At 41.8% G+C, this 21,177-nt stretch overlaps 2 protein-coding genes across 2 annotated transcripts in view; one reads left to right on the top strand and one right to left on the bottom strand.

Moving 5' to 3' along the window:
• The window catches only part of ARVCF (armadillo repeat gene deleted in velocardiofacial syndrome), a gene marked incomplete at its 5' end in the record, with an annotated part of 82,155 nt that extends 78,314 nt beyond the window's left edge, over positions 1 to 3,841 (top strand). The window contains 2 exons of the mRNA XM_009075378.1: positions 653 to 766; positions 2,150 to 3,841. Of these exons, the coding sequence (XP_009073626.1) occupies positions 653 to 754 (102 nt within the window). The remainder of the gene's footprint in view (positions 1 to 652; positions 767 to 2,149) is intronic.
• Positions 3,842 to 12,348: 8,507 nt separating this feature from the next.
• Positions 12,349 to 19,181, bottom strand: COMT (catechol-O-methyltransferase). Its single transcript, XM_009075377.1, has 4 exons — positions 18,899 to 19,181; positions 16,937 to 17,130; positions 14,846 to 14,977; positions 12,349 to 12,581 (listed from the first exon to the last, which is right to left on the bottom strand). Exons 1-4 carry the CDS (start codon positions 19,179 to 19,181, stop codon positions 12,402 to 12,404), a joined length of 789 nt encoding a protein of 262 aa, XP_009073625.1. The 3' UTR covers positions 12,349 to 12,401.
• Positions 19,182 to 21,177: the final 1,996 nt, after the last annotated feature.

Below are 21,177 nucleotides of genomic sequence, written 5' to 3'. Positions count from 1 at the left end.
TGGATGCACTAAGTGATGTAGGAGCGGTGATGATGGAGGTTGGCAGAAAATGTCTGAGGAAAACAGGCTAAGGCAGGAAAATTAGCAAATACTTGTTATTTTTGCCACTCAGAATTCATTAAAGTGATCTGATACAATCCTCAAAATCACATCAAGCAGCCCTGACTGAAGTGAAGCACAACCCAGAGTTCACTGAGTAGCTGCTCTGCTTTTATGAGAAAAAGAGAAAAAAACATCTCCCACAGTCTGTGCTGCCTCTTGGTTCTGAGGACCTGAGGGTAACCTGAATTCAGCCTGTGACACACATCAGAGGTGTGCCCTGCCCTGCCTCACTTGGGCAGAGCTGAGCAGCTGCTGCTCGTCCTTCTGCTCATGCTGTGAAACAGAGATGTGTCTGTGGGGTCCCGGGGCTTATGAGCTGTGTGATCACCACAGCTCTGAGGCTCGAGGGAGCTGAGAGTCATGGAAAACGATGGCAGGGATGTGCAGCCTTTTGGCTGTTGCAGATGCTTTTGTCAGTATTGTGCTTTTGCTGATCTTGTTCCTTTCTCTACCACTAATTTTCCCTTGTGCATCTTTAAGCTGACTTGTTTGGTGGTTTTGTTTGATTAATCCGCTCTGTTTTGCTTTAACTCCTCACCCTGTGCTGCAGAATGACACAAATAGGAAAAACATTAACAGGAGTAACAGGGCTTCGGTGAATCTGGTGGATGCCCGTGACATTAAACCCCAGCCTGTTGACTCCTGGGTCTAATTTGCATGCATGGTAGGTCCTTTTAATGGTAATTGGTGCTAGTGATTAACTTCTCTCTTGCATGATCTGTATCGCTGTGGAATCTCTTCAAGTCTAACTGCTAACTGGGTCCTTTCAGATAAAGGAAAATACATTTGGAAAAAAAAAGTGGTGTTTATATTATTCAGTGTATATTTAATGAAATGCAATCAAACACTACTGTTTGATTAAAAAATAACCTGTCAAATAACCAGACAGAAAATTAATATTGTGAATGAACGGTTGTCAGCTGAAACGTGAAAGATTTTTGCTGTTAGGCCATGGGAGTGAATTTGAGTAGTGTGTTCCTGCTTCAAACCATTTTTTTTCCCCTCTATGCTCATTATGAGGATTAGCCTGAGACTTAAGGAAAAGTATATCCTTGACTATTTCTGGATGTCCCCAGAGGTTCCCATGAATTACACAGTGCTGCCCATCTGCAGGAAAGCTGCTGACTGTACACAAGTTACTTTGCAAGGAGAGATAATTTTGGTTACACAATAAAGTGACCCACAGCTCCCACTTCTCAGTTCCTTTTTTTTGTTCTGTCACTAAAGAAAGGTGCCTTTTTGTTGCTTTCTGGTTGTCTGCCTTTGCCACGTGCCAAGTTCCTCAGTAATGTCACTGGCCTTTCTTTGCTCCTGCCACTGCTAATCTGTCTCCTGCTGTCTCACTAGAGTTACCCCGGTGATGCCTTCTGGCACTCCATCAGAGGATGCTATGTTTGGAACAGCAGGTGTTGTGCCCCTGGCTATGACTAAAGGAAAATCTTAGTGACTGTCATGAAGGCACTGAGAAACCTTCCCATCAGAGTGGACAGTAGACCTTTAAAGGCTCAAATTCCAAGTCATGGACCATCATCTAACCCCATAATTCTGCACGGAAATTCCTTGTGTTAGCGGTAGAGAAAACTGGTTTTGGGTGGTGGTGTTGGATTGGGTTTTTTTCCTCCTCCTTCTTTTCGGAGTGTCTGCAGATAGTTTCTGTTCCTGGGATGGAAGCTCCTGCCCAGAGTAGGCTGTCAGCATTGCGAGGTACTCTCACGTAGCCACGGAACCGACTCTGGCACTGTTGGCTTCCCACAGCTGGTCAGTGCTGTGTGGTTGGCCGTGGTGGCTCAGGCAAAGGGCTAAGATAAATGTGTGTGTGTAGTGCCTGCTTCACTCCTGTACTCTTCTCTGAGCAGTGAAGCCTTACAGGTGGGGTCCTGACTTTGAAAAATGAAGACCTGCTCTTTTTCTCCTAGTCATACCCTTCAGGGAACCCATATATTTGGGATAGGTTGGCATCTCCAGTCACTGTCCTACCACGGGGTGATGGAGATCGCCAGTGCCGTGTTACTGGCTGGTATTAATCAGTTTTGACTTTCTTTTGCAGGGCTAAAGTCCAACCACATTTTTTTTAATTGAGGGGGAGAAACAAACATTGACTCGACAGAGAGGATCTCATCAGTCACCACTGCCATTCAGACTCAGAGGGCGCTGCATCAGACCAGGCCGCAGGTTCCAGGAGGTGTGGGGAGGAGACACACCTGACTGCCATTGCCAACCCGGAGCACCATGCCTTACAGCGAGACAGTTTGCTTTCTAACTCAGTTACATTCCCACCAGAAATAGCCACCACCTCCCCCTCCCTCCCACTCCTGCAAGAAGCAAGCTAGCAAGAGAGGAGAATCCAAGCTTCCATCTAGCTGGCTGCATTCTTGGGTGACTCTTACGTGTGGATGGTGCCAAGTGTGAGAGTGAAGGTCACGCGGCGGGAAGGACGGCAAACAGCTTCACCAGTGAGAGAGGAACTGCAGGATATTTGAAATGATATCGTAGGTGTAGCCATGAAGATGATGATAGCACTTTTCTGGTTTGGGGCTCGTTGTTTTGTTTTCTTGTCTTGGGGGGGGATTTCTTTTGAACTGTGACTCTTAACAGTTTTGAAGGCTTTTTGACAAATGTTTAGGTTTCCTTTATTATTTCCACAGAAAGTGCAGGAATGTTGAGTGGGTTTATTGGATTTCAATGAAGGGAGAAAATGGCGAACAAAAACTATTAAATGCTAGTCAAATGAACTGGAGAGTGGATGGCAAAATTGATGCAAGCTGTATAATCTGCTTTTAGAGTAAGCTATATCAATCACAGCGCTATATTATCATGATATTCTGGTGTACAATACTTCTGCCTTTTGAATTCTGTAATGTCTCTGTTTTTATTTCCACATACTGAAAAGCAGTTTATGGAAGGTTTCGGTGTCCCTGGTTCAGAAATCTGTGCTGAGAAATGGAGTTGGCTGGCTTTTTATTTTCATGTTCTCAGAGATTGCAATAAGGAGCTTTCACATGTTAAATGTACCACTGCTGCAGTGACGATGATTAACAACTACTTTTGCCATAGCTGTTAAGGCATTGGAAGAAAATAGGAGCTTTTTTTGTAGGATGTCTTATTTTGAACACGCTATAAATTTTAGATGGGTCTGTCACTTATATTTGATGGTAAATTTATCACTGTTGGATCCATGTTTGCTTTGGGCTGTAGATCCTGATGAAAAATGCCACAAAGGGAACTGGTTTGGCATTTTTAAAATCATCATCATGATTTCTGTGTTCCTCTGCTTTTGTTTTGAGATTGCATATTTCATTTGGCGTGAAAATCACCCGTGCGCAGCGGCTCCCTCGGACGCCAAGGCCTGCTCTGTCTAGGGGAATGTTTACCTCAAGAGAACGTACTCTGCAGATGTGGTATCTGGAAATGCCGTGAACAAAATGACTTCAGATCACTGATCTTCTCCAGACATTGGTCAAGGGAGGGCAGCAGATGAGAATAGGAAGCAAATGTCTCGCTGGTAGCATGAGAGGACTTTTGCTGATTTTACTTGGTTGCCACTGTTCTTGGATTGCCACATTTAGTTTTAAGCAAGCTCCTAAAAACGGTGTGACTGGAAAGCACATTTTTGAGTCTGGCAAACATCAGTTGCGGTTTTCAGTGCCTGCCGTTCCTTTTGTAATTGAAGAGGGGAAATACCCAACAGCCTCACCTCCCCCGAAACATTACTGTAATAGCAAACAGCTACATTTTTTGTAAAAAAACCTTTAAAAACTCTAAAAAAAAAAAAAAAGCAAGTACCAAGAGCTTTGTATCTTCTTGAGTATATTAAAAATTTGACATGAATACATATATATAAATAAATAAAAAGTCTATATATCTATATATATATATTGTTGTGCAGAGGATAGGTTAACAAAACCATGTAAAGTAGTTTGCAGGAGAGGGAAGCATTTGTTGATTCAGGGAAAAAGACTGATGCCAGAAGCTGTCAGTGATTTGGATGATACGTGTGCTCCCTTGCACCTCCCTTTTTGACCCTCATCTTCCACGTGCGTTGCAGTGGTCACTTCTGGAACCTGGGGAAGGTGAAGTTGCTTGGAGCAAATCAAGATAGCAAAGATTTGGTTTTTTTACCTGCATGAGAGTCCTATTGGGCCAAAGATGCTCAGCAGATCAAGGGAAGCAAAGAGAGGCACCTGTGGCTGTCTGTGTCGGGGCAGTGTCTCTCTGTGTAGACATGAAGTGTGGCAGTGAAACCAGATACATCGTCTGACTGTATATTATATCAATGGTGCTCTTTTCATACTTGTTCTGCCAATACGCGGAGACCCTTTTAACCAAGCTACACAGAAGAGTTTTATATCACTTTTGGTTATGTACTTGGTGTATTCTTTTTGTATATGAAAGGATTTTTTTAAAAACGTTCAGTAATTAGCAATGGAACCTGCTTTGTAGCTGATTAGAACAGTGTAAGAGAAGGGCCGTGCTGTCAGTCTGTCCCTGATCTACTTCAAATCATATATTTACCAAAGGAGTCTGAGCAAAAGTTCACTTAAAATAAAGACCTGACTGTTGAAAGGAGTCTCTGCTAAGACTTTGTGGTTTAGTTATTGTACAGATATTTAAAGCCAGCAAGAGGTTAACAGAGAAAACTGCAGGAAGGGGGAAGTGAAGTGAAGTGACTGGGGCCAATTACAGTCATGATGTCCTATCCCAGGTATCTCATGGCCCTTTGTGGGACACTACAGGGACACTCAAAAATCTGGATTGGAGTCTGCTTTGATCTCTGTGTTTAGTGGGCTAAAAACACTGAGAAATATTTGAGAAGCAAATTCAGACCCCATCCCCCTTTCTCCAGGTCTCTTGTATTTACACTGCACCTTTTGATAACAACCCTCCCTGTCAGGTTAGGTGGCACTGGCTGCCCAGGGGCATTGTAGCAGACTGGTCTTTGTTTTCTGGGGGTGAGTGTTATGGCAGCCAGCAGAGTTGTGAGCTGGCAACACAGTTTACTGCTGCAGATAAGCAAAGGATGGTATGTGAAGAAGTCTGGTAACAAGTCTGTGGGCCCAGGCTTCCCCTGGGAATCACACATCTAACCCCTAGCCTTCCGATGCTTTACAGTAACAACTAATTCCCAAGTATGTAGCAATAACCCATCCTCAACATTACTGTGGGTTTTTTATTTATCACCAAACTGTTGTTTGGATGTGGAGGAAGGAAAATGGATTGGGGGGTGACTTCTATGTGAGACTATCACCTTGTATTAGCAGCCCACCAGCTGAAGTCCAAAGCAGGACACCTTCAACCAAGTCTGGTGATTCGATGTGTTTTTTGTCTCTGGCCAGAAGCTCACTGGTGGGATGTGTGCCCACACCTGCCCTTACCTCTCCCCTTGCTGGCACAAGTGTGACTTGCTGTTCAAGCTGTTCTGGGATGTGGGTGGATGTAATTGTTGTATTTTGGCAGCAGGGACTGTATGTAAAGAAGGGAAGTGGCAGTGTGTGTGACTAAAGCTGCAGTAGGGTCTAGAGTCTCCTGCTAAAAGGCAGGCAGTGCTTTTTAGGGCTCAGGTATGTGACCTCTTTTCCTGTTGACGCCACTAGGAAAACTGGAGGGAATCTGCCTGCAAAGGGCTGGGGTAGAAGAGATCTCTACCTGCAGAAATTCTAGTGGGAGGGATGGTTGTGGAAGGAAGTGATGGTGTTGCAAGACTCCTGCTAAAGAGGAGGAAATTTGATGGCCCAGTCAGGGCTGAGATAATAGGGGAGAGGGAGACTTCTGATGGCACATGGTAACTGCAGAACTTTTGTCCCAGGGAGCTTGCACATCTCCCAGGCATCTTCACTAAGCTGGGGAGGCTTTAAAAAAACCCAACATTGTGTGTTGATGCCCACAGAGAAGCATCAAGTTTGGTTTTTGAGTGTGTGAGCAATTGTACTTGTGCTTACAGCTTCCCAGGTCGGTCAGTCTACAGAATGGAGGAGGATAGCAGAAAGGCCAGGCTTTAGGACATTTTGTTTCTGTCTTGGAGTTAAGTAGCCATTTAGCAGTTAAGTGCTACTCAAGTTGTGTTGTCAGCTTGGAATGCTCCCCTGAGAGCAGCTTGAGCAGCCACAGGTCCTGATCTTCAGTGTCTTCTGGGCATAACAGCTGCCTATCCTAGTTCTGCTCTCGTTCACTCAGTCTCAGGTTCTGAATGCACCTGTATCAGGAAAGCAAATCTTGTCTCTGTTGCCAAGACATCACAAAAGGGACTGACCTGGGGACTAGGAACTGATTTGCTGTCAGTGACACATGAAGAAAGCAGGGGATGGCATGTTTGTTGCAGCAGATTAGTAAATTCATGCCAGCTCTGAGGAGCAGTTTTCAGTAATGCTTTCTAGCATGCAAGGCTTATGCCAGGCAAAGCAGTTTTCACTCCTAGACCAGTTCCATGAGACTGAAGGTGGTGAGTTACCTTCTGTTTCCTGCCTTAAAGCTGAGCATAGGCTCAGCTACCTGTGAGAGAGGCGCACATGGCAAACCCTCAAGTAAGCAAAGCTTCCGAAGCCAAATGGGCACATGAGAGTGGCAATAGCCTCTTCTGCTGTCCAGCTGCCCACTCAGTGAAACCTACAGTGTGCCAATGCCTTCAGCCAGCATGTTTGTGCTGTTGGGGAGAGTTGTGCTCTCACAGTTTTTGAAGGTGTTTATATAGGCATAGTTTATTGCAAAATTTGTTTTGATGCCCCTAAAATCTGGTGTTTCCTTATCTTTGACAGAGAAATTCTCTGATTTACTGGTGCAGTAACTAATCTAGTGCATTTAAGGGGAAGGTATTATGAATCTTTGTTTTCTGTCTTGACATCAGGGTAGGAAGATCTGAAGTTCAAGGTGAGGAGGAAGATAGTGCAGATACTACAAGGCCTGCCAATCTGGTTCTTACTGTTCAGAAAAAACAAAATAACTAGACTAAGAAGCTTACTGGTAATTAGTAGCTAATGTGTTTGTAACTATCATGTGCCTTAAAATTTTCATGGTAGGAGAACTAAAAAAAAAAAATCAACAATGTGTTTTCTGTAATACTGCTCAACATTCTCTCTGTAGTTTAGACTGGTGGGATTTTGCATTGTATTTACACTGTACTATAAACTGAAACACTTAGAATGGTTTGATTTTACAAGTATGAAGAGGAAAAAAAAAGGTGGATTATGCTTTTCATAGAACAAATGTTACCGTGACAGAATGTATTATTATTATAGGATCTTTCCATAATGCAGACAAGTAGAATGCTTGTTAGAAACCAGGTATGTAGGATAACAATTTGGTGTGTTTTCAATAAACCATGCCTGGAAAGAATATATGTGCCATTGGTTATCTTTTTGTTGCATCAGGTATCTCAAATATTCTTTGGCTTTGCAGCAGCAGTTTTCTGTGGCAGGGGATTATTCAGCCCTAGCTCAGATCAGTGCTCTGTGTTAGCAAAAGGTCAGTGGTAATGAGGGCAATTGAAATATCCTTTAAATGAGTAAAGCTGAAAAGTTTTGACTCGTTGCCACGTGCTGCAGTGCAGCACGACCCTGGACTGTAGATCATGGGGTGTTTTTTTTTTCTTTTTCAATATACAAGCATATTTCTGTGGAAAAGACATCTGCATTCCCGTTCAAGGGCCAGCACGTTTGTGAGCACAACCCAAGTGGCTGATAGCTTTTCCATTTGGGAAGTTATTAAGCTTTCCCAACTTAGTCATAAAATCCATGTAACTTTGCAAATATTTCACATTTCTGAATTGTGTGCAAATATTCTCATAAATATAAGTGGGTGAGGATAACGGAAAAACTCTTAAGTTTATCATAGCGATGTATGAGGTTTGGTTGACATGAGAAATTGTTATTTTGGAGATGGGTCAAATTATTTACATTTGTGTCCGTGGGGTGGAAGAAAACCCTGATACTGAAAAGTCAACCATGCATTTCAAGTAACAGCCAGTTACTGACAGATCTTAGTTTTCTTGAGGACTGCCTTATCTGTGTTGGTGAGAGCAGTAGGGAGACTGAAGCACCTAAACACACAATACTTACCACAGTGCTTTCATGAAACATGGCAAAACCAGTAAATCTTGACATAGCGTTCTGCAAAGTCTTGCAGATAGAGTGGAGGTTGGGTTTTCTGTGAGTGAGAGGTTGATGAATCACTGCCAGTAACAGTTTGCCATGTGTGAATTCCTGATTGTACCATTCACAGCACTCTAAGGTTCCATTTACTTGCGAATGTTTGCAAACAGCACTTGGAAGGTCATTTTCCAGTATTTCTTCCTTCCTTATTTCAGATGTCTTAAATGCATCCCCAGGGGTTTTGTGAAATCATCTCTGGATTCTGTTCTTGCAGCTGGAGGATATAGTTTCACATGTGCTGTGGTAAGATGTGGGTTCCTGTTCTTAGCATCCTGCTCCTAGGTGTCATCATTGTTCTGCTGCAGGGAGGAGTCCAACTTTTCCTTTGTGGATGCATTAATATGGCAATGAATAGCAGATGCTGTAGGTAAGGTACTGAGCTAAAATAAATACATTGTTTTTACAACTGACCTTTCATAGCTGTCAAAACTATTTCATTTCCAGCTTATCACAGGTTGGGCACATGGAATCAGTGAGTCCTGCAGGTGAAAGGTTAACTTGGCAACAATGGGAAAGAAGCGTCACAGCCCTCATGTGTTTCAAGGTTTCAGCAGTGTCTTGGGGGAATACTCTGTTCTCAAGGGGCTCTTCCCCAGTGTCTTACTGTGAAGGTCTCTAGCAACTGAAGCACAGCAATGGCAGAATCTCGTTCTGGAGGGAGCTGACAGAGGGGATTGTTTTAAGTGGGAAGGTGCTGTAAAATGCTGCCATTAACTGAGCTGTAGAGACAAAGACTAAATTTCTCATACTAAGTTTAACGTGTGTGTGTGCACAGGAGCCATAGCTGTTATTTACAAGGTACCTTATAACTGATTCCTAATTGACTACTGAACCAAGTAAGGACACATCACTGCCCTGGTGCTGTCACCTTGGGTGGGAGAGTTAGGATCTCGGTGGTCTCTCTCTCTCTTCTTGCTGCTTTCGTAGGGGTTTCTGCATGGTCTCTTCACTGCACTTAATGTTTGATTCGTTGCTCAGAATTCTCTAGTGTGCTGTTCTTCACTTTCTGTACCAGTGGGAGGAGGAACAACTGCTCGAACACCTGAAAGGTGTGATGCACACCCTTAGCTGAGATGAGTAAATTCTGCTGGAAGGATTGCTTGCATGGGTGCTGTTGTGCAAACGGTTGTGCTGGGTTTGACTTCCTCATAAATCCTCCTCTCTTGTACACTGATTTAAAGAACCAGTTCAATATTCTGAGAGACAGTATCATGTCTCTTTGAGGTAACAGAGAGACTCTGGCAGAAACCAGACCTCACTTCCACGTGTTGCCTGAGTCACTAAGACAACACAGAGAGTAGCTGTCATTCGGAGAATAGATCTCTGGGATCAACCATTTGTGACATGAGCTGTGAGAATTTGCTGAAGGCTGTGTGTTGTTTTAGGGGAGTTCTTTCCCTTGGGAGCTTTCTATCTGTGGTGCACTCTCAGTGGGCAGTCCTTAAACACATGCTGCAGATGCTCAATTCCATACCTGGTTTGTGCAATAGGTTATGTCTTCACAGTGTAATAGGCTGATGCTGCAATAACCCTCATCGGTTTTTAGAATGTATTTGAATGAGAAGATCCATTGTCTGCCTTTTGCTTCTCCCAGAATTCAAAGCATGACTTTATTTTGAAAAGTACCTCTTCTCCCTGGGAGATTTTACATTTATGTGTCAGTGACTCCAGATCATATTTGCTCAACTGACCAAAAGCCTTTTTTCTAATTGTCAGTCATGCAAACAGAGTCAGGCTTTTTTCTTTTCATCCCTTGCCACCAATAATTAAGAGCATTTCAAAAGTGTGATGAAGTGGAAAAATTCTTCTTACATATGGAATTCTGTAAATATTCTAATAATACATACACTGAGTTTACTTTTACAATTTGCCATGTGGGAGATCCTGTCTAATGAATTAAAATACCTTTTCATAATAAAAGGTGGCTGTTGTGTTTGCCAAATACATTACCCATACATTGTTCACTGATGCATCTTTTGAAATATCCATGCTAACTCTCCAAGTTCCTGCCTTCTGTGATCTTCTTGACAGTCTCTTGGACCATAATTTTGGCCATTAACTGGCAGTAGGAATGTATTTTTCTGATCCTCTCTTGCAAAGTGCAGAACAGTCTACATGTTTATTCTTACACGTCCTTCAGCATTTGTCTGAGACTGGTTTGTTCATCACTATGTGTGACATGCCCTGCTCTGACAGGAGAGTCTGTTAGCTGCAAAGCTGTTTAAAGCTAGACACAACAGAGGATTCTTTGCAGTCGTGATCTTAGGCGTACAGAAAAGTTTTCTGGTCAACTGTATGAATCCAGATTTTCCAATGTGCTCTAGAAACTTGTGTATGACAGTAAATGGGCTTGAGGATTATTTTCTATTGCAAAAATTGCTTGTAACCCCCTGGAGGATTTTGGCCCAGTCACTCTGTGTTGAGCTGAACACCAAGAGAATATGTTGCTAATCAATCTTACAGAATAAATAATTGACTTATTCACAGTGTGAGGTGGAAGCAGGCGTCTGCTTCTACACAGGACAGCACAACAGAGTCACCAGGGGTTGCTTCTGTTTCTGCATAACCTAACAGTATAGTAAATCTTGTGTCTTTCTCAAAATGAGAGCATTTAAATCATTAGAGAAGCTCTGGTAATGTTGCCTTCTCGTATCTCTGTGCAATGCACCTATTACAAGCTGGTTGGGTCACCATGGTTCACTTTTTGGTCCATTTCTAAACTGTCTCTGCCACCTTAGCCTGTTCCAGTTTTCCTTTATGCTGTGTGGTGATCTGATCCTCTGGTGCTCTCGTTACTGCTGTCCTGGAGGTGGATTTTCCTCAGCACACAGGCCAGGGTGGATACCACTGTAGTGAGGTGGGATATAAAAGGAAGAAGCTCATAACAGATCTGAAAGAATTCATACCAGGAAAGATGAGAATGGTTATCCCTGATTTTCACTCTGATTTTCAACTGTTGGATCTCTCTGTGGCTGTTTCGGGGCTGGAAGTCCCAAGTGCAGTGTAGAATTCATGGGAAGCAACAGAAGTCATGTGCCTGCTCTATTGTTTTTTGGGTTTTATTTATAAATATGACCATTGCCTTATTATATAATCACAGCAGGACATGCTGGGAAATGCCAGTAGATGTTTGGATTGTTCAGGTGAGTTAAGAGACTTCAGATTTGGCTTTGTATCTTCTCAGTGACAACTCACACTATTCACATGGTTTAACAGCACTGAGGTTAACCAGGGTGTGCAGGACCCACATACTAAAACCCATTCTCTCTGGTCTTTTATTTTTATACAGCATCCTAAACATACACAGCACTTCAGAGCAAGCAGCTTGCCCTGCCCCTAAAAAGCACTTACTATGTGTATACAAAATAATGAGGGGATTAGGTAAATATGAGGGGATAAACATTTTCTCAAGGTCAAATACTATGTAGTTTTGGTATTCTTCTGGAAAGAGTCTGCTCATTTTATCTGTCTGTTACTGTGCTTATTTTAATCTGTTTACTACTTGAGTCTTCCCTGCCTCTGCATGGGCAGATTAATAATTTGATTTGTTTGTCTTTTGCAAAATTCTGCTTTGTTTTTCTCTCTGGGTTTTTCTGCTTTCAGTGCTTGCTCTTTTCTCTCACATAGAGATGATTAACTTTTGCAGTAACTATGCAAAAAGGTATCTGATATCACAATAGGAGTCTTCACTGTATGAAGTGGCATGCTAGTAATTTAACAAGATTAGGGCACCTGAAGTGGTCTTCTCTTGCAACACACAGGCTTTTTTCCACTCTTGGTTAATGAGTTTAGCTTGGGGACACATGTCTTCAGAAGTTGCAGTGTATTCCTCCACCTCACCCTAAGGCCAAACTGTGGTTGCTCAAGTTTGAGCTCAAAATAACAGACTCTGTTGTTTGATGATGCATTGGTCAAGGCAAGGGAATGTGCATCACCTTGGGTTTGCTGAGTTATGAGGAACAAGGGAACAGACCTTTAGGCAGGTACCCTACTTCTTATCTTCTTTTCCACCTAGACTAAAAAGATCTCCACTAGCACTTGTTTTAATTACAGGCCCCAAAATACAAAAAAAAAGCCCCAAAATTTAAAGCATGGACAAGTTAACCTGTGCAGTTGCATTTACATCATTTGAAACAGAGGCTGGGTATTAATGGCTCTTTATCCCAAAAACACAGCCTTTTCCATAGCATCTTCCACTTGCATATATTCCAGATGAGATGGGTAGTTAGTGCATTGGAAATGGGGATTCTTGCGCACATAGTTAAGGAATTCTGGAGCTCCTGGAAAAATGATGTTGTCAGCCAGCAGAACTGAGCCCTTCCTCAGCAAGTTGCATTCCTGGAAAGAAGAGAAATTGCTTCATAGTGGCTGCTAAGCAGACATTGGCTTGAATGTATCGTACTTGCATGTTAACCATATCATACTCGAGTGCCTGCACCCAAAACCCCATTGTGCTATGGGTCTGGAAGGAAGAAAAGACATGAGAAAAGCTTTGTGATCATATGCTGACTTCTGTTGACACAAGCAGTAGCACATTATTGATGCTAATTCTGAAATTGCAAATCCAGCACAGTGGAGGTGTGTGGTTTGCTCCTCAGCTTGCTTCCAACTCTGTCTACATGATCAGTAAATGGCTTTGTTTTGGCTGCCATACCTAGTGTTTGTGGCATTAAATTGGTGTAGTAGTTCTTAAGGTCACCTGAGAGATTAGCATGCCCAGTGTGCTTTGGCCAGTCTCAGTCAGGCTCCAAGACCATTAAATTAATAAAAGAGATTTTCTGCACTTGTTTTCCTTTCATCTCAAACAACTTTCTGCCATGTTGCTCAGGAGCTGGGCATGAAGCAGTGTTTGTACACAATGAAGATCACTCTGACAAATTTCCACAAGGCTTAATTAACTTGCAATATTCACTTCAAGTGCAATGTTTATCCTCAGTAAACCTACAAATTTAATTTTTACTGGTATTTTTTGTCTAGGAGAAGTTGCTTATCTGAGCTTAGCAGCTGTTTTAAGACAAAGCCTGTTGCTAATCAGACTGGTTGTTATTCTGTGGTTACAGGCAGCAGTTGTAGCCAAAACATGGGGTGGTTTTTGTCACTTCCAGTATATGAGAGCAGTCCTGGTGATGAGTGTGCTGCAGAGGCTGTTTAGCTTACTGCTTTTGCCTCTGGTGACTGAACACCAGTCAGCATAGTAGAAGCAATTTTAGAGACATGGCAAATACCCTCCAGTCTGTTTCTACTGCACAGCTTACAGAAGCCTACAAGAGACAACATACTGTATTTCCCACTGGTCACCAGATGCTTTTCATGTCTGGCTTTTCTAGACGTGCATGTCTGGACCACTTCAATATATATATATTTCATCTGAATATTTTCATACTTCATATTCACTATTCATATTACAATACCTGCCAAAAGTGCATGTTAGAACCTCTGGGAAAATGTGAAGATCTTTTCTTCCTCTTTGTCCTCTTAATTTCATGGGAGTTTTGCAACTCTGTGTCACAGTTGCATCAGTCTGACCACTACCATGGAACTAAACCACCTGTTTGTTTTGGCTGTGTTGTGAAGGGTAAGCTCCGATAAGGATGTGCTAACTCTTCCCAGTGGGAAGAGCTCAGTCATCCTTACTCAGGCAGTTTTAAAGAAAGCATTCTCTGAGTACAAAATAACTGTAGGGAGGGAACATTTTCTTCAGCTACTGCTGTGTAAATTCAATACTGGCTGCTCATAACCCCAAACAAATTTCCTTTCCAAAGAGCTTTCTGGAGGACAGGGCTAAAACTAAAAAACATGGGAGCCTGGATGAGAAAATAATGTTGGAGTCCTCAAGCAGGGGTCAGGAAGTATTTGGCAGGTTCTCACTAAGAGGCAGGCTCAAAAAAAGTGGATTTATTTGTGAAGAAAATAATTGAAAAATTACACTTCCACACAAACAGGCACTTGCAGAACATTTTATCAGCCTGCAGCTCCAAAGCCAGGAGAGTATGTGCTGTGGTGATGCTGTCAATCTCAGTTTATTAACACCTGAAAACACCTTCCAATCCAGAAGTCCTCTAGTAGTTATCTCACCTATCACTGCCTACTGCTGTCACAGGCTACTTGTTTTGTAATGCTCACAGTAATGGTTAAGGCAGCTTGGGAAGAAATGAGCATAATTTTTCCACATTTGGGGATTTAGATAGAGTTGGACAGCATTTTCCTAGCAAGTGCCTGGCTGGGGCAGTCTGCACTACTATGAAGGTTGTTTAGCAGCCAGTTAATTAGGTGGAGTGTAAAGACACAGAAAAGTGATATCCAGCTGTGCCACCAAAATAGTATTTCATCAAGAGGCTCTGCTGGTACCAGAGACTCAGGCAAAACAAGAAGGAGTACTGAGGAAACAGAATAGTAAAACAGTACTTGCCAAGTCCTGAGCTGTGTAGTTGTCCTTAACAAGAGTTTGGGGTCCTGGCTTCAAAGCCTCTTCTCCTAAGTTTGCTGCTTTGGATGCCAGTCTTTATTTCGCAGAGGATGAGGTCCCTCACAAAGCATACAGGCCTTACAGACATCAAGGCATTTGCTACTTTACTTTAAAGACTGAAATAGTGCAAACTGACCTGAAGGAGGATGGTGTCTGGTGTGTATCTGTCTTTCCAGTGGTCCAGGAAGACAAAATCCAGAGTATCCACTTCATATTTTTTTTTCAGCTGGGGGATGATTTCCTCTGAAGGGCCTTCTAGGATTCTTACCTGAAATACAAATCCATCTGATGAATTTTGAACCATAAAGAAAAAGCACATGCTTCTAGCTCATTTGAAATTGTGGCCAGACACCAGTGATCCTGATCAATATTGTGTCAGTTGAATTATTTCATAGAGTTAGATCAAGTGTACTTTTTTCTTTTTGACAAACCAACTCGGATACATTCCAAAATATGGACTTGGGTGTTTTGTTTTTTAAAATTGTTTTTTAAAATAACAGCAGAAAAAGTGGCCTGTTGTTTCTGTTAGATAATGTGTTTCTTTACTAAACATGGGAATCTCCTGTTGAAAACAGTACTTTTAATTACATTTTTTTAGTTACATCTCAGTTGAATCTTGTAGTCCAAGGGAAGCAAAAAATGCAGAGAATAGGTTAGCTCAGAATAAAGCTAGAGGCTACAGTATGTAAAATTGATAGGACCAGGAGAGGGAAAAGGCAGGACAGAGGCTGCTACATGTTCCTCACAGGTTTATTGGCATGAGCACTGTTGAACTGAAAGCAGCTGCTGCATATGGATTTGTTAGGCAAGTGCCATGTACTGTGAGAGGGGGAAGAAAGGGGTAAGGAAATGTCTGGTTTGTGACTCACAGCTGATTAAATCAGATGGGCTAAATGCTGTCTTAGATGTCACTAGTACTTCAGGTTCTCTTCAAGAAGTTGAGAAACGTATTAAAAGGTCTCATGGTGAGATTTACTTTCTGTAGTTTTACCAACTCTGTTAAGTGAGTTGTGTAGCCAAACAGACAGGCACTTCCCAGGCATGAATCCCCAACCTGCTTTGGAATCACATGGGTCACAGGCTGGGAATATCTGCACCTCAGCCAACAGAGTCAAGATATCTTGGACTACACAAAATTTAGGTGTGTATGCACATATATATATATGTATATACACACAGTGACCAACTGGGCAAATACTTCTCATTTGAAGTCCATTGCACATAATAGAGCTGCTGCCTGTGAGCTTTTGTAACAAACTAGACCATATTTCAGTCTTCTGTTACAGTCAGTCTTGGCACTGATTTGAACCTTTTAATTTGTATAAAGAAAACCAGTATTCTAGTCTGGCTTTTGGAAGGTAGCACAGTGAAATCCTCAGCTGTACTGCTGTGGGAGGTCAGGGACTGTAACTAGGCATTGAGCTGGTTACATTAATAAGGACTGTGGGTACAGGAGAAAAAAATACAAAATGTGTATGAATAAATGTTGGATGGAAATCATAGAAAAGCTTTGATTATCAGGACAAGGAATCTGTAGGAAAGTCTTGCAGTGCAATAATGGCAGTAAATCTAGCCAGTTTTGCAATAATGGTTACTAATTTTATGAAACAACTGTGTGTGCTGATGTCCTGTGACTACACGGAGAGAAATAACTGACTCTGGAGTTTCCCTCCAGGTCTCTATTATTCTTATAGTCATGTGTTTTGAAAATAACTCTCAGCAAATGGTCTGTCTACTGTCACTGAATAGTGAAGAGGCCAAATTAGAAAATGAAGTCTAAATGCTTTCAGAATGTTAAAGAGATAAGGATGTAGATGATTGTTTCTAGTCTTGTCCCTCTGAATCTTCACCCTGATTTACATAGCAAAGAACTTTGGAGAACAGGCCTGATCATTTTGGTCACACACACATCTTTATAAGCCTCAGACTCTACCTTGACTCTCAGCTGAGTCTGCATCATACTTGGACCTCTGTCTGATGCTAACAAATTTCATTCACTAGCACTGTTTACAAAAAAGCAGATGGCATTTCTCCTCTGCATGGACACAGGTAGCTTTTCTCTGCTATCAAGCCTGCTGGTTAAACTGCATGTTCCCAAACACTTAGGGTGTTGTATTTGCTTGACAAGTAAAAAACAAATTTTAACCTATAATTGTTGTTTCTATGGATAAGGTTCCCCTCTTCATGTAGTGCTTCCTCATATCAACCAGAGACAAATGGTATTTACCTTATCTTCTACTCCAGCAAACTCAATCATCTGTTTAGCTATAGCAGCACTCTTTGGGTTGAACTCCACAGTGAGAAGACGAGCTCCTGGCTTCAGTAGCCTAGCAATCCTCACTGCTGAGTAGCCACAGTATGTTCCCAGCTCCAGTGCAATGGATGGATTGACCTCTTCCACTGTCTTGTCTAAAATTAAACCTAGTTAAAATGGAAACAGGTTATCTTTTGACAAAATCAAACTTGTTCACATCCAAAAGAGCAAGTTAGTGACCAGAAACTTACAAAATCCATGTACTCAGCCACTCAGGACATTCAAAATTACGGGCTGATGTAAAATTTTATGTTGGATCCTTTGCAAAGTGGCTTATTTGTGATCAAGTTGACCATGGACATTTTAAGTTTCAAAATGCAAACTTTCAACTAAAAAAAAAAATAAAATCTTAGTTTCAGAATATAAACATATCTGAGTAAGGAATTCCCTGAATGAACTAAAATATTTATCGTGATAGAAGAGGGAAATGCAGTGGTTTTTTCCAAGAACTTATTGCAGAAAGTGCCCATGTTTGTGAAATATATAACTTGGGAGTTTTGAGTGCTTGTGTTTCCTGCAAATGGTGCATGCTGTAGTCTGATACAAACTTTCTTATCTTTTCTAAAGGCGGGAAAAAAAAAGTCTACTCATAAAATTGCAAAATATTTGGATTCACTCCATGAATTTGTGGGATGGAAAACATTAGTCGATTGTTAACGACAAAAAAATGTTCCCAGAAAGAAGTGACAGTTTACTATATTCAGTCCTTCTGAAGAAAGAATTTGTTTGTGAGAAAACTGTTTCTCTTACATGTATGGCTAGAAACTAGATAACCAAACTGAAAAAATATTTGAAGGGATTATACATTCAGCCATAGAATTTTTCAAGGTACATATACACTTCATTAAGTAGTATTTTCCATGCATATTGTGGTGATGATGTTGATGTTTGCATCTTGAGGCCATGTGGTCACTCTCAAACCTTTAGGAACTACAGATGCCCTAACTTTGATGACTCTTATCTAAGGAAATATCATCAGAACAAAACTAGAGTGACATTTCTAAGAATATAATCACAAAAGTTCAAAGTTTAGAGCTTTAAGAATTCCTACTCAGCCATCGCCTACTGTTCTCTCAGCACCTCAGTCTTAGATGCACAGGAGCTACTTTCAAAACATGCACCCATGACAGAGAAGCATTTTTATTACAATGCTCAGAGTTATATTTCATTAGCTATGTTAATCCCAGACTTAGCAAATTTTCCCTGCAATTTCCCAGCAAGAGATACTTTTATTTCTCTTTCATCAGGGAACATGCATTTTGCCATTATAGTGTTTTGAAGATTGCTGCTTTCCTGCAGCTAAGGAAGTTATTTTTGTCCACATATTTTCCTTTAGGAGGAAAGAACAAGATTATGTACTTGCTAAATAGCAACAATGCCTGATAGTTGCTTTTGTGTATGATATGGGTAGGATCTCTCCCTTCAGCAGAAACTTGTAACTCATGCTTGCGTATGCAAAATTAACATAGTTTAAAATACTTTTTTCCCCCAAATTTACTATCTTGTTAAGGATCTGAAAATACTTACCACAATGAATTGTGCCTTAAGGGCACCCTGTAGAGGAACTGAGGTGTAACACAACCCTAGATTTGCCCCATAAACTGTCACCCTCTGCCTATATACTTGCAGTGTGCCCAACACAGAAACCCAGATTTGGTCCTGAGACTTTTCTGGATGCCTCCCTGGATACCCCTCCTCAAAACCATCTGTACCAGCAGGCACTCTTGTTTACAGACCTACTCCGCTGACCACAGGGCTGTGTGGGTCGTTTTTTTGCAGTAGCAGCAGATGGAAGTTACCATGTGAATACAATAAGATTTCCTGTACTGTGCTAGTCTTCAAGATCTTTCAGATGCTGATCCCTGCTGGAATTACCTTTCTCATCGCCCACGTTCATGGCCCACTCCTTCTGGGAGCAGTACTTGTCTATACTGGCCATCACACTACAGGGATCTCCTCGCACTGCATTCTGCAGCACGAAATTTAAAATCCTCTGTTCTTTGCTCTGGTTCATGATGAAATTGGTTATTTTTTCCCGGATTATTTCGTTCCAGATAAGGGCAGCAGTGGCGTTTTTCCTGATGAGCACCACAAAGAGCAGCAAAATGAAAAGCAGGATGAAGACAATGAACAAAGGGATTGAAAAGCTCTCCAGCATCTGGAAGGAAAGAGAAAAACAGCCCAGGGTTAAGGTGGCACGGGAGAGAGCTATGCTTTTTGTAAATATTAAGCTGAATAACCCACAACCAACTGTACCGACCAGGAACACACAGAGTTTAATTATGATTTTGCCTAGAGTACCTGAAAAAGACTCTCTGTCACTTGGTAATGGATGGTGCTCTGTGGCACTCCCTTTAGAAGCCAATTTTACAGGCAGTCAACAAGTAGCTTTATTTAATGCTCTGGTCCCTTCCCCCACACAGCTGCTCAGTCCTGGCTCCAAGAATGCCACTGCACCAGGAGCTTCCCAGAATCAAATCTGTTCTAACTATTTTCCAAAGTATTTAAAATCTTAAATTAGAGCCTGCATGTGATCTCACTTCCCTAACTTTTGAGCACTGGGAAATTTCTAAGCTGGCCTTGGTAAGACACCATGCAAGGTCTTGCCCTTTAATTTTGAGCACAGTGTCTGCAGAAACTGGGCACTGTTCTGTTTCAAAGCAGCCCTGAGTCACTACCTTGCATGCCTTGGCTAGCATCAGCCCTTCTTGCATGCTCTGCAGAGAAGCTGAGCTTGATGTCTTAGTAGGACTTGACCTGTCTCCTTTCTTTCAGAGCATGCAGCCCAGGTACTCAGGTGAGTACCAGGTGAATTGGTTTACAGAAAATAAAGCCTTTTGCCTGCTTATAAAACATTTGACAAGAGCCATCAATCTGACACTTTCAAGGGGACAAAAAAGGCATTTCCTTTTATAAAGTGGGCATGTTTTCTCACTGATTATAAAGACATAAAGATAAATCCCTGAATCAGAGTAATTCTCAGGCTCATGAAACTGAAGAGATGTAACAGAGGGGCACATCACACTTCTCTGATGGCTCAGTTCAGATTATCTGATGGGATTGTACCTATTCTCTCCTGTATTTCAGTGTCAGAGCTGCAGGTGCCTCTGTGTGTGCAGCAGGAGTGCTGTGTATTTCTGTTTGTGAGTTTTTAGGGCATCTGAATGTAACGTTCAGCAGATGAGATGTATGTCACCCTGTACAGTTCAAGCAATAAATCCTATCAAAGCCATTTACTCTGATGGATTTGAGCCAAGCCAATATACAGGAAGCTACATTTACTTCCATGTGAAACATCTGATAAAGAATTAAAATTAAGCAATTGATTTAGCCTTTGAAACAGTGCCAAACTAAGGGCTGTGATTTGTCTGAGGACTCTCTGCATGTAAAGCTTCTCCTGTACAACTCAAAACACACCTCGTTTCTGATGATGTAGCTTATAACACCTCCAGTTTTCCACTCCTGCTTCCCAGAAGCAGGGGCTGACAGTTGCACACTGGGAGGAGAGCCCAGGTTGGCATGTGCTCCAGTCAGTATTAGGATGAATGAATGCCAAGTTCATGTGTTCTTTTAAGTCTAATCAAGCATTTGAACACAGGTCTAAAGGATTCAGAACCAATTCCTTAACCTCAGTAGCCTGGATGTAGTTGCACTGGCTTATAAATTATTTTTTAAGAGCATGTCACTCAACTCTTCTAGTCTTTTTCTTTCTATTAAATCTCTTTCTCTACCAGCTCACTAAAAAGGGTGAACAGCTTCCACTTGCATTTGGTATTAATGTTACACCTGCCTGGAGTTCAGAAAAACTATTGCTCCAACACGAACTACAACATCCTCAAAAACTTTGCCTAAGTGGCCCAAGATCAGAAGCAAAGGGACTATATGATTTTATGAAATATTCCCCCAAATCTCTTCCTACCTATTCTTTCTTCTCCCAAAACTGTCCCAGGAAAATTCTAAATTTTATGGCTGGTCAGACCTCCATTCTGTAGTGGCACTTGGCACAAACACATGGGGAAATCTATCCCACTAATTTAAACTTTGAATCATCATGCAGAACACATTTTGACTTCAGAAGATGACTGGGTTTCCATGGAGATATGCTCACAATAACAGTACAGCTGATTTTGTTCACCCATCCACTTATCTTAGTT

Source organism: Acanthisitta chloris, unplaced genomic scaffold (genome assembly GCF_000695815.1).
Source record: "Acanthisitta chloris isolate BGI_N310 unplaced genomic scaffold, ASM69581v1 scaffold19475, whole genome shotgun sequence".
NCBI classification, from domain to species: Eukaryota; Metazoa; Chordata; class Aves; order Passeriformes; family Acanthisittidae; genus Acanthisitta; species Acanthisitta chloris.
This window is presented reverse-complemented; position numbering and strand designations above follow the sequence as displayed.

What these genes read in the sequence shown, in the direction of transcription:
- COMT (XM_009075377.1), bottom strand. Translation starts at nt 19,181, where the DNA reads ATGCTGGAGAGCTTTTCAATCCCTTTGTTCATTGTCTTCATCCTGCTT. An exon ending in TTGCTGGAGTAGAAGATAAG is followed by an intron (nt 14,978 to 16,936) that starts GTAAATACCATT and finishes TTTGTATTTCAG; the next exon opens with GTAAGAATCCTAGAAGGCCC. An exon ending in CAGACACCATCCTCCTTCAG is followed by an intron (nt 12,582 to 14,845) that starts GTCAGTTTGCAC and finishes TCTTCTTTCCAG; the next exon opens with GAATGCAACTTGCTGAGGAA.